The 12,882-nt window shown below is 39.9% G+C and overlaps 1 protein-coding gene across 3 annotated transcripts in view; it reads left to right on the forward strand.

Moving 5' to 3' along the window:
- The window catches only part of VPS16 (VPS16 core subunit of CORVET and HOPS complexes), a 558,269-nt gene extending 547,796 nt beyond the window's left edge, over window positions 1-10,473 (forward strand). For all 3 annotated transcript variants that reach the window (XM_040439647.1, XM_040439649.1, XM_040439648.1), the window contains one exon: window positions 9,992-10,473. In XM_040439647.1, coding sequence (XP_040295581.1) covers window positions 9,992-10,136 — 145 coding nt within the window. In that variant the 3' untranslated portion in view covers window positions 10,137-10,473. The remainder of the gene's footprint in view (window positions 1-9,991) is intronic.
- Window positions 10,474-12,882: the final 2,409 nt, after the last annotated feature.

Consider the following 12,882-nt stretch of genomic DNA (forward strand, 5'->3'; position numbering starts at 1 on the left):
ATTGCCTCTTTCACACTTGTCTTCAGATCACTCCTCACATACAGGCACACGCCACCACCTTTCCTATTGACCCTGTCTTTCCCAAATAGTTTAAAACCCTCAATATTTACAGCCCAGTCATGCGAAGAATCCAACCATGTCTCAGCCACACCAACTACATCTATGTATTCTTCTAGTACCATAGCCTTCAGCTCCCCCATTTTTCTAGCTAGACTTCTGGCATTTGTGAAAATACATTTTAAGTTACTATTACTTGTGAAGTGAATATCTGGGATTTTTGGGTTACCTTGGTTGATGTTTGTATGTAACAGGTTCTTGTTACCAGCAGTTCTATTTTTCTTCGGTATAGTTTTGCCCAGTCTTCTCCCTACTTTCCTCACTAACCCCAGCCCCACTGTCTTCTTCTATATCTCACTCTCTATCTACACTATCTACCCCCTTATTAGTATGACCTCCCCACCTAACCCCCAGATCCTAGGTTAAAAGCTCCTCCAGCCATCTAACCATTCCCCCCCCCCCCCCCCAGGGCAGTTGCACCCTCCCCACTAAGGTGTCCCTACTGTAGAGCCTGTAACTGACAGAGAAGTCGGCCCAGTTCTCCATGAACCCAAACCCTTCCTTCCTGCACCAGCTTCTGAGCCACTTATTTAACTCCCTAAGCTCCCGTTGTCTCTCTGGTGATGCTCGTGGCACTGGTAGTATCTCTGAAGACACTAACTTGGAGGTCCTGGACTTGAGCTTCTCTCCTAGTTCCCTAAAATCATTTTTAAGGACCTTCACTTTCTTTTCTTAGGTACATGGGGTGCATACTAGACTAGACTATTGGCTCTCCTCTTCGAATATGCTCCATTACATTAGCCCCTTAAGGACCCTCGACGTACATGTATGGCGCTGGTGGACATGACTTAAGGACCAGCGCTGTATATGTATGATGGGCTGTTCGGACAGGAGCTGCGCCCGATCAACGGCACGGACCCGGCAGTCACTGACAGCCGTGCCCCTGCTGCATACGCCGGCATCAGTGAAAACAGAGATGCCGGAGTGTTAACCTCTTGTATGCCGCAGTCAAAGCTGACCGTGGAATGCAGAGGGTACGGGTGCCCTCAGCTTCCCTATCGGGTCCCCGCGTTGCAGTGGCAGGGACCCTATTTCAGAGAAGGCAAGCCGGATGTCTTCCATAGGCATCGGAGCTTACCTTCTATGGAAGCCTGTGAGATCCAGCCCTTAGGCTGGGTCTCACAGGCAGGCTGTCAGCATAAAAGCTGACAGCCAATGCATTACAATACAGGTTGTATTGTAATGCATTGCAAAGGTGATTAGATCCCAGAAGTTGAAGTCCCAGAGTGGGACAATAAAAAAAAAAGTGTTTTTCATAATAAAAAAATAAAGTTTAAGTAAAAAAAAAAAAAAACACAAAATAAAACATAATTGTCCAAAAAAAAAAGAAAACCAGACATATTGGGTATTGCTGCGTCCGTAATGACCAACTCTACAAAAATATCACAGGATCAACGCCCTCACCTGAACGCCGTTGAAAAAAATTAATAAAAACTGTGCTAAAACAATAAGTCATGTTACATCACAAAAAGTGCAACTCCAAGCGATCAAAAAGGCGTATGCCCCCCAAAATAGTACCATCGCCTCATCCCGCAAATAATGATCCCCTACATAAAACAATCGGACAAAAAAATAAAAATAACATATGGCTCTCCGTATATGGAGACACTAAAACATGATTTTTTTTGTTTCAAAAATGCTTTTACTGTGTTAAAAGTGAAAACAAGTTAAAAAAAAGTAGACATATTAGGTATCCCCGCGTCCGTAAGAACCTGCTGTATAAAAATATTACATGAACTAACCCCTCAGGTGAACCTCGTAAAAAAAAAATTAAAAAATAACAACTGTGTCAAAAAAGCAATTTTTTTGTCACCTTACATCACATAAAGTGTAATACCAAGTGATCAAAAAGTCATATGCACCCTAAAATAGTACCAATCAAACCGTCATCTCATAACGAAAAAAGTTTGTCCCTACATAAGACAGTCACCCAAACAATAAAAAAATCTATGGCTTTCAGAATATGGAGACACAAAAAAATTTTTTTTTTCAAAAATGCTTTATTATGTAATACTGAAACAAACAACCCCAAAAATAGTCATATTTTATATTGTCGCGTCTACTCTATAAAAATACGACATGATCTAACCTGTCAGATGAACATTGTAAAAAGCAAAAAATACAAGTGCCAAAACAGCTATTTTTTGTCACATTGCCTCACAAAAAGTGTAATATATAGCAACTAAAAATCATATGTACCTTAAAATAGTACATACTGCCACCTTATCCTGTAGTTAACAAAATGGGGTAAATTTTTTGGAGTTTCTATTCTAGGGGTGCATCAGAAGGTCTTCAAATGTGACATGGCAACTTAAAATTATCCCAGTGAAATCTGCCTTCCAAAAACAATATGGCGTTCCTTTCCTTCTGCGCCCTGCCGTGTGCCCGTACAGCAGTTTACAACCACATATGGGGTGTTTCTGTAAACTACAGAATCAGGGTAATAAATATTGAGTTTTGTTTGGCTGTTAACCCTTGCTTTGTTACTGGAAAAAAAGGATTAAAATAGAAAATCTGCCAAAAAAGTGAAATTCTGAAATTTCATCTACATTTTCCTTTAATTCTTGTGGAACACCTAAAGGGTTAACAAAGTTTGTAAAGTCAGTTTTGAATACCTTGAGGGGTGAAGTTTTTAAAATGGGGCCATTTATGGGTGGTTTCAGTAAGCCCCGCGTAGTGACTTCAGACCTCAACCTAAATCTGGCAAGTTATTGGCGTGGCTGACAAAAACCCTACTACTCAATGGTAAAAAAAAATACCAAGTATTCCTGGTTCTGATGGATGAATAACCAAAGCCCAACCAACGAAATTGAATTTAACTCGGGTAACTCTTCTAGGAGAACCAGGGACTGTATCCTAAGTAGAAACAGCTATTAAAACCCTAAAACTAGGCAAAGAGCCTGGACCTGATGGCTCTTTGGGGGAATTTTACAAGCTCTTAAAGTCCTCCATATCTCTAGTTTGGTTAAACCTCTTTAATTCCATATTAGACACTGGTTGACTCCCAGACCATGTTCATGCAGTGTGTCTTTCTTTACTTTTAAAGCCAGGGAAAGATCCTCTATCACCAAGTTCGTACTGGCTACTCGCCTGCAATCTATCCTATTTTAATTTTAATCCCTTCTCAAATAGGTTTTGTACATGGCAGATCCATCTCTCAAAATATACGAATGGCCCTAAGCGGAATAATTGCTATTTATCAAACCAAAGCCCATAATAGTATTTTTGTCATGGTCATGATTAAGACTGTTAGTCGTAACGCGTAGACCTGTATTTGTCTGGTCAGCCCATGGATTTTATGAAAAAGTAATAAAGAAGTTGAATTTTATCCGGAGCCTGTTGCTGGATTATTTTTTACTATTTCCTGGTCCAGGATCCGAGCATGGTGAGGGAGAACTGTGGGTGAGCCGAAAACTTCTTTATATTTTGCGTTAAAGTGTAGCTGCAGTGTTAAAATATGTAATGGATTGGCTTGGCGATAGAACTCACTTTACCAACTCCTCTGTTGATTCTGAATTCAGTGCCTCTACACATCTTTGTTTCCATCTTCAGAATCATGAACTTAGGCAAACTATCAATGATAATCCTTTTTTTATGGGCCACAGTAAGGGCTTGGAATATTTCCAGAAAACTAATGGGTTTACCTTTCCACACCTCTGTCTTTCTTCCATTTTTGGGGAATACATATTTCTTAGCTGGTAGACCACCAATGATCTACATTGATGTGTAGGATATAAAATAATATCTGATCTTAATGAAAATCTCAACTTGTAACGTTTGAAGAGGCATCCCGTAGGTTTCCATTACTACAGACACAGGAATTCAGTTTTCTCCAAGTCCGACAAGTCTTGTATATTGATTAAATTTTAGCAGGCCTCCCGGAGAAATTGTGAAGTACCCTCTTGGAAATTAAATATCTAAATAGACTCTCATTACACCTGAGATTGGATGGGTTGATGCCTCGCCGGGTCCAGGAAAATGGACAGGGTAGATATCTTCCTTATGTGGATGTCACTCACAAACTAAATGCCATATTACCTATTGATATTCCATAGAGCATACATCCTGCCATGGATTAAGTCTAAAATGTCTCCTTCCGGGCAGTATCTCTGCCCCAAGTGCTCCCTACTTGCAGCAGATCTATACTACTGCCTATGGGATTGTAACAAAATCAAAGAAGTTTGGTGAGTAATACAAAAACATCTTAAAGACAACTTTGGAATTGATATATCTCTAACCACTGAATGGGCCATTTTCAGTATTATCCCAGAGGATAAGCGCCATCTCACTTATACAGAGAAGTGCCTGCTTGCCATTTGGTCTGCTGCAACTTGAAAGAGCATATTACATGTCTGGGCTCAACATAATACACCAATGTTAGCCTTAATAGTGACTAAGATAGAATTTCTATTCAGAATAGAATGGATTGAATCTTTGCCAATGGACTCAAGAAGGGCACTTCACAACTGTTTCCAGTATACAGAATAGCTCCTGAAGGAACAGCTGGAGGGCAGATTGTGCATACCAATTTGATAATCTTACCATATCTGTTGGCCTCACAATTTTTATCAAGAGTCAAATATGTTATACTTTTCTAGATTTGTTATGATGGTGGACATAGGAATCTAAAGAGTTGCTTTTGTGGGAACGGGGGGGGGGAGCAGTTTACTTGTATGCTCTGTAGCCTTTCAGTGGACAGTGTGAACAGATGATCACCCTCTGTCTTTTTTGTATGTTGAAAAACCAAATAAAGAAAGTTTAAAAAAAAATACACTTTTAGGCTATTCTGGGGAAAAACAAACGCTTACCGAAATTTAACTTCTGCCTTTTCATAAACTGACTGCAGTGCACATTTATGGAACATGGGCATGAGAGTGTCTAACTATGCTGATATTCCTGCTGAGACCCCCCTTCCATGTGGCTTGATAGGGGATTAGCACATGTTCACATAACCATGTGAGGGTTAATATATTAGATTCCTCTGTAGTGATTTTGCTATTTTTATATTGCTATTACTGTAGCTTGTAATGGGTATCACAATCTTGGATTGGATATGAAAAGGAGGGACACTGTAAAATGGAGACTTGATTGATGTTTGTGTGATCGGTTGCTGGTAAACATCTGGGTCATGGCTTCAATAAATGGTCTAATTTAGCACAGAAGGGTGATTAGATGGGCAACCGTTCAGCTTCTCATCCCTTTCCTGGAGTATGCATACTTACCAATGTTTAGGTTGGTAAAAATTGGGATATTAAAAATCTCACCCCTGGGAATGCCCAACTCTGCCCAGAAACACCAATTTATGGGCGAGGGTTATTGTTAGCCTCACCCATTTTCAGCCCAAGACGGCCTAAATTTACCAGGTCTGTCTCTGAAAACCAGGGTCTGTCCATGCAAATTCGGGACAGTTGGCAACTATGAGTATGCTGTCTGATTGATGAAGCAGAGGAGGATAGGTAACATGCACTTAAGTCATGACAGAGGATGTTTTCTTTTCTCTCCTCCCTGCAACCTGCCAGCATCTCCATTGCACCTTCCCCTTCTCCTCCAGGCTGGTTGAGATCACGGCATGCTGAAGGGGGAGGGTTGCTTTAACCCTTCATATCCGCAGGATTGCAGGATGGTCATAACTGTGGAAACGAGCAGTGTATAATGGAAAAAAGAATCTAGCCAGCAAAGGCAATATGGATACTAGCAATACATTACTAAATGCCTTGTATTTACTTTCTCTACATACTAAATGCTATTTGCTGGTGACACAACCCCTTTAAGCTTGTAACCTGGTTATTTTAAATTATTTTAAAAGGACCCTCCACCTTCCATGTATTCTGTTGTTGGACCATGACAACTTGATCAACACTAGCCTCTCCCAATAATTTATCCACCCATTCTACCACATGCTGAATGCTAGGGGAGACAGGAGTATCTGCTAAGGCAGAGATTTCTGAGCTTGACACCATTGCATCACCCAAATTGGGAGCACAGTAACAGTAATGGCCTTCATTTTCTTTGACCCCTTTTTCTCCCTGTGAGTACATTAACCAGCTATGTACCTGTTCCTACTGACCCTTATCTCTAACCTCCATTTCTACTCCACTAACTGCCGGCTCATTGAGCACCATGCTCCTTTCAAGATTGTTAGTTGGCCTCAGTGTTGCATTTTGCTCTTCCAGATGTTTAATGAGAGCTTACAGATGGGCAACATGTTAACATCTGTCACAGCAGTATTCACCTTGGAACTCCTGCTTCAGTCATGTATACATTTGGAAAAGTGTGCACCTAAAACCTCCAATCCTGCCATCATCTCAGTTACAACAGTGAACAGTAGTATTAAAGTAGAGTACTTACAGGGACTTTAACTCTTGCTTTTAGCTCCTGTTTTTAATGCAGACACTTAGCAAGAGGCAGCCACATAGCACATGGTTGAAAAAGATCTGTGTTTTGGAGTTGAGGGGTTTCGCTTTGGTAGACAAGATTAGCGGTCGCAGTATAGAGGCAACAACAAGTTCTTTGGATCAAACAGTTCAATATTTTATTCACACTTTAGGCAAGTGACAAAACAAGCAGTCATAATCAAACAAAAAGTTACCTTGCGGTGTTGGTGGTAATTCACACCATGCGGCAATTCTGCCTCAAAGAGTCCTTGACCATAGGAGCACCAACCTGTTTTCACGCCAAACCGGTAGCAAGCCTTCATCCAGAAACAAGGCTCCCAGATCCCAACACAGAGACCTGGCTTCTGAGCCCAGCTGCCTATTTAAGGACAGCCAGGTGCTGCCAAAACCCAGACTGGCACTTAAAATCCAGTCCGGTATTTGACCTCACCTGGCTGTAAATCAGTCCAGCAGCATATGCTGGGAGGAAAATACCTGTTTTCACAGACAAAACCTCTCACTGTGTCACAGAGTACTAAACTTAACCCTATTGAGATGCTGTGGTATGACGTAAAGAGGGCTGTCAATGCAGGGAACCCAAGAGATATTGATGAACTAAAACAAATTTGCAAGGAAGAATGGTCCAAAATTATTTGTGAAAATCTTATTTGTACCTATGGGAAACTTTGATGGAGGTGGGATCTACTAGTTATTAAATTCAAAGTATTGATGAGCGAATAGGTTTGTCTCGCTACAGATAAAAATATTATCTTTACTGTGGCCGAGGGACTCTCTTTATTGGGCAGTTAAAATGTATCCTTTCCAATGAGACCAGATCAAGTTGGCCTGTGGTCTCGCAAGAACATCTTAATTTTATCCATGTGCCAAGTTTTGTGGTGTGCACCACAATCGTAACGAATCTGAGTTCGGATTAGTAATGGAAGTATATTTGTGCATATGCCGCTACTGACATGCTACAATGCGCAACATTAAGATTTTCTCGCAAGACCGGTGGTCATCTTAATCTGGCCTCATTCGAAAGAATACATTTTAACAATGCAATAAAGACAGTTCCTTGGCCATAGTAAAGATAATTGGGGGTCATTTATCAAACTGGTGTAAAGTAGAACTGGCTTACTTGCCCACAGCAACCAATCAGATTCCACCTTTTATTTCGGACAGCTCCTTTGGAAAATGAAAGGTTCTCCAACCAATTCTCTCATCACGAAGTCAAAGGTTCACTTACCTTTTCTCAAGCACTGTGGATGTGTACTCTATAAAACACACAGACAGTACAACTCGGTACTTACATTTTATTAGTAATCAATGCAATTAAATATAATTGTGACTTACATTTTATTAGTAATCAATGCAGAAATCCAGGTAATTTGAAAGAGTTTACTATTTCTTGCAATAGTGTATAGAAAAGTCACTATCCCCAGTGGAAAGTTATAACACAGTGGTCCCTCAAGTTACAATATTAATTGGTTCCAGGAAGACCAATGTATGTTGAAACCATTGTAACTTGAGTAATCTGCTCCAAAGTCCACAAATGTCAGCCAAAATAAGTGAACATGCAGATTTAAGAAAAATAAGTAGATAACTAAGACAGATAAAACAAGTTTTTACATATAACTGCCATGAATAGCTGCTAATTAGGAACTAATACAGTTGTTTTACCAGAGAAGTTGCCTTCATTGCTTGGATCTGAGTTTTAGGCATTTTATGTTGAGTCTAGTTTCAACTTACTATGGGTCAGAAAAGACCATTGTATGTTGAAAACATTGTATCCTTAATCCATTGTATCCTAAGGGAGCACTGTACAGTCATGTGAAAAAATTAGGACACCCTTTGAAAGCATGTGGTTTTTTGTAACATTTTTAATAAAAGGTTATTTCATCTCCGTTTCAACAATACAGAGAGATTAAAGTAATCCAACTAAACAAAGAAAACTGAAGAAAAGTCTTTTCAAGATCTTCTGTAAATGTCATTCTACAAAAATGCCTATTCTAACTGAGGAAAAAGATAGGACACCCTCACATGTATTCCCTCTTAAATTGGCTCAGATCTCACACAGGTATATCACACCAGGTGCACATAATTAGTAGATCGTTACTCTGCATGTTGAATGAGGCTTGCCCTATTTAAACCTCAGACATTTAGTTTGGTGTGCTCCTGACTGTTGAAGTGAGAGTGAGCACCATGGTGAGAGCAAAAGAGCTGTCAGAGGACTTCAGAAAAAAGATTGTAGCAGCCTATGAGTCTGGGAAGGGATTTAAAAAGATCTCAAAAGATTTTGAAATCAGCCATTCCACTGTCCGGAAGATAGTCCACAAGTGGAGGGCTTTCAAAACAACTGCCAACATGCCCAGGACTGGTCGCCCCAGCAAGTTCACCCCAAGAGCAGACCGCAAGATGCTAAAAGAGGTCTCCAAAAACCCTAAAGTGTCATCTCGAGAACTACAGCAGGCTCTGGCTACTGTTGATGTAGAAGTACATGCCTCTACAATCAGAAAGAGACTGTACAAGTTTAACTTGCATGGGAGGTGTGCAAGGAGGAAACCTTTGCTTTCCAAGAGAAACATCGAGGCCAGACTGACATTTGCCAGAGATAAAGTTGACAAAGACCAGGACTTCTGGAATAATGTTCTTTGGACAGATGAGTCCAAAATTGAATTATTTGGACACAACAGCAGAGGACATGTTTGGCGTAAACCAAACACAGCATTCCAAGAAAAGAACCTCATACCAACTGTGAAGCATGGAGGTGGAAGTGTCATGGTTTGGGGCTGCTTTGCTGCAGCAGGACCTGGTCAGCTCACCATCATAGAATCCACGATGAATTCTACTGTGTATCAGAAGGTGCTTGAAGAACATGTGAGACCATCAGTTAGAAAATTAAAGCTGAAGCGGAACTGGACCATGCAACATGACAATGACCCAAAACATACTAGTAAATCAACCAAAGATTGGCTGAAAAAGAAGAAATGGAGAGTCCTGGAATGGCCAAGTCAAAGTCCAGATTTGAATCCCATTGAGATGCTGTGGGGTGACTTGAAAAGGGCTGTACGTGCAAGAAACCCCTCAAACATCTCACAGCTGAAAAAGTTCTGCATTGAGGAGTGGGGTAAAATTTCCTCAGACCGATGTCGAAGACTGGTAGATGGCTACAAGAACCGTCTCACTGCAGTTATTTCAGCCAAAGGAGGTAACACTCGCTATTAGGGGCAAGGGTGTCCTATCTTTTTCCTCAGTTAGAATAGGCATTTTTGTAGAATGACATTTACAGAAGATCTTGAAAAGACTTTTCTTCAGTTTTCTTTGTTTAGTTGGATTACTTTAATCTCTCTGTATTGTTGAAACGGAGATGAAATAACCTTTTATTAAAAATGTTACAAAAAACCACATGCTTTCAAAGGGTGTCCTAATTTTTTCACATGACTATATATGCCATCTGAAAAGAGAAAGGATGGATAATAACTTTTATTTTTTTGTTCTAGAGATTTAGATCAAGCTGCTGAAGCTGCAATTGAACATAAAAATGAAAATGAAATGAACATGGTCCTGTCAAAATGCTCCTCAGTCACTGATTCTTCTGCAACTGAGAAGATTGAGCGTGCCAAGGCACAGCTACTTAAAAAATAATCTGTCCTAATAAAGAAAAAACATCACATGGCGCATTTATAAACACCTCATATGATAACCATGATAAAAAGCCAAGATATATAAACACCTCATTGATTTTTAACAATAATAAACTCAAGCAATGTATTTGTGTTTTCCACACAAGTCTTTTCTTCCACATGCTTTGATGAACATATTTCACAACTGTTACTGCATTTCTGTTTGTGTAAATAAGATGTAGGTACTAAAGATGGAAATTGTCACCATACTTGTGATCTACTATCTGTTCTTCCATCATTTATGTGTCTGTATATGTACTTGAATTTGATATAATAAACTCTGTTAACTATCTACTATATCATTTCGCAAGCAGATGCACTTTTTAAGAAGATATATTCATGTCTTTGGGTCTAAGTAGAATGGCAGATATTTTTGGAGTAACAATTTAGCAAGTCTGCATTCTAAAGACTTGCAACTGCACAGCACAATAGTCATTAAACTTTTTGATGTTTGATGTGCTTGATCATTATTGCAGACCTCATCTCTGGTCTGCCAAAAACTGGCAGATATCTGATTGCATAAGATGGTATGGCAACGACTAATGATAATTTTATGTCAGTATAAAAGATCAGTTCAACCACAATCGCATGATTTCTTACTCGTCCTTTGATTTGATTTGCACACTATTACATCTGTCAATAATTGTTCTAATCTGAATGATTATATGAAATTTCACTGTTTATTACCCTGTTAACAGATGGCATTTGGTGCCTTTGACATTATAGAAAAGCACTTTGTCTGACCATAGGTGGGAACTGTATATATAATTTTTTCAATTGGTCTTTATCAAAATCGTTTAAACCCTGTCTCTGTGCAGCCTTGAGTTTCTCTAGTAGCAGGATCTAAATTTCCACTATATTCCATCAGGCTGCTCAGCTCTTGGGCTGCTGATCTCTGACCTTATAAATATGCATTATAGCTCTGTTCTCACCTTACTGATAAGAATGTGGCTTAAAGGGGTTATCCCATGAATAATGTAAAAAATAGAAATCAGATATCATAAAGTACATGACAATCTCTTTCTAACAAAGCTAGAACCAGTCCTGTACTAAGCATTGATCCAGAGATCTTCCCATTCATTGCTCTGCTAGATTTATATCAAGCTGAAAGCTCAAGGGAGTGTCTTTTCTGCTGCAGCTCAAGGTGTGTGTCCATGCTCCACCTATCACAGGTCAGGAGGCAGTTGAAAGATGAAATTGAGCATGTGCGGCCTTATTAATGAGCCAGTCAAAGAAATAAGAAATTAAGTGGCACTATACAGATACATTTTATTGAATAACTCAGTAGCTATACAAAATTTTTAATTACATGCGATTATAAAAGTATTCAGATCTAGGTGCTGGTTTGAAAACTGTAGAATATTTTTCATTGGACAACCCCTTTAAATAAGTGTTTATGGGTGGACTTCCAGGAGGTAGTGCTCTGCTATGGCGACGTTTTAGAAGAGCTCCTGCCAGTGAGCTGCTTGTATTTGCTGCTTACCTGCTCTTGTGGTGGGTGAGCAGACATAAAAGATGGGATAAGGGGTGGACAAGAGTTCTGCGCATCAGGATCAACTCTACACCTATACTGGATACCCCAGCAGTCCCATGGCAAGCTCTTTCATCTATGGAAGGACGCTGCCATAACATTGTGCTGCAGCCGCACAAGCGCCTGGGGCTGTCCTCCTTCGCAGCACATAGGTCAGAGCTCTATTCTTCAGTGCTTTGTGGCCACAGAAAGCAATTATACTCCTGGACACTGGAAGACTTACAGCTTAGTGACAATCTGATTGAAAGACAGTGTGCACTAGTTTATTAAGTGCGCCATTTCCCATCCTAGCTCATTTGTCTATTGCGGGGTATTAGCACCCCTACGCCACAGCAGGACATTAATCTACTATTTTGAGTTACAGCTTGCTTTTCTATAATTGAGCAGACTGACACGTGTGGAGTACTTAATTTAGCTACTGCTATATTCATTCTTTGACACAGTCAAATAATGCCATCTTCGCCACAAGGGGCAGTAGAGCCTACTGTTAATACTCCCAAAGCTATTGCACAAGCTGAGCATTGACACTCGTTTCGCTGCCTTCCAATCTTCATTGGACCAAGCTAACAGACGCTAACAGTGCATTTCTGATCTAGAGGATGACCTTGTACTGGTTACAATACAGAATATAGTGGAGATCTCAATGCCATAATTTGCTCCTCATTGGAGAGCCAAAATCCGTACAACCAAATATGCTTCCTGGGCTTACTTCTGAATAGTTACCGCAAGTTTAAAGTTGGGCAACAAGATTCCAGTGGAAAGGGCTCATCAAATTGCTCCTAGCTGTAGAGACCAAATGGCACGACCACAGGCAGTCATCTTTAAAGTCCTCAATTATCAAGACTAATTAAAAATCATAAGAACGGAGGTGTAGACCGGTACTCTATATATAAAAACAGCAGATATTTATTCGTAGGTAAGTAAAAAGAAAATGTCACAATAAAGTAGTAGCGCACTCTAAAAATATCACATAAAAAGTATTGCATATAAAAGGTTGCAATATATCAAGATGAAAGAAGATATAAGACAGAAGATAAATTGGTACAAATGTGTCCCAGAATGTACATGCCACCAGTCAGAAATGATGTCCAGGTTCCAGATGATGTGGTCTAAAATCGTAGATCCTGGTTGCTATCAGGTGGATAATACATAAGCTGGAAACTGGACATATGAAGTT

Source organism: Bufo bufo, chromosome 7, assembly GCF_905171765.1.
Source record: "Bufo bufo chromosome 7, aBufBuf1.1, whole genome shotgun sequence".
In the NCBI taxonomy this organism is placed as follows: domain Eukaryota; kingdom Metazoa; phylum Chordata; class Amphibia; order Anura; family Bufonidae; genus Bufo; species Bufo bufo.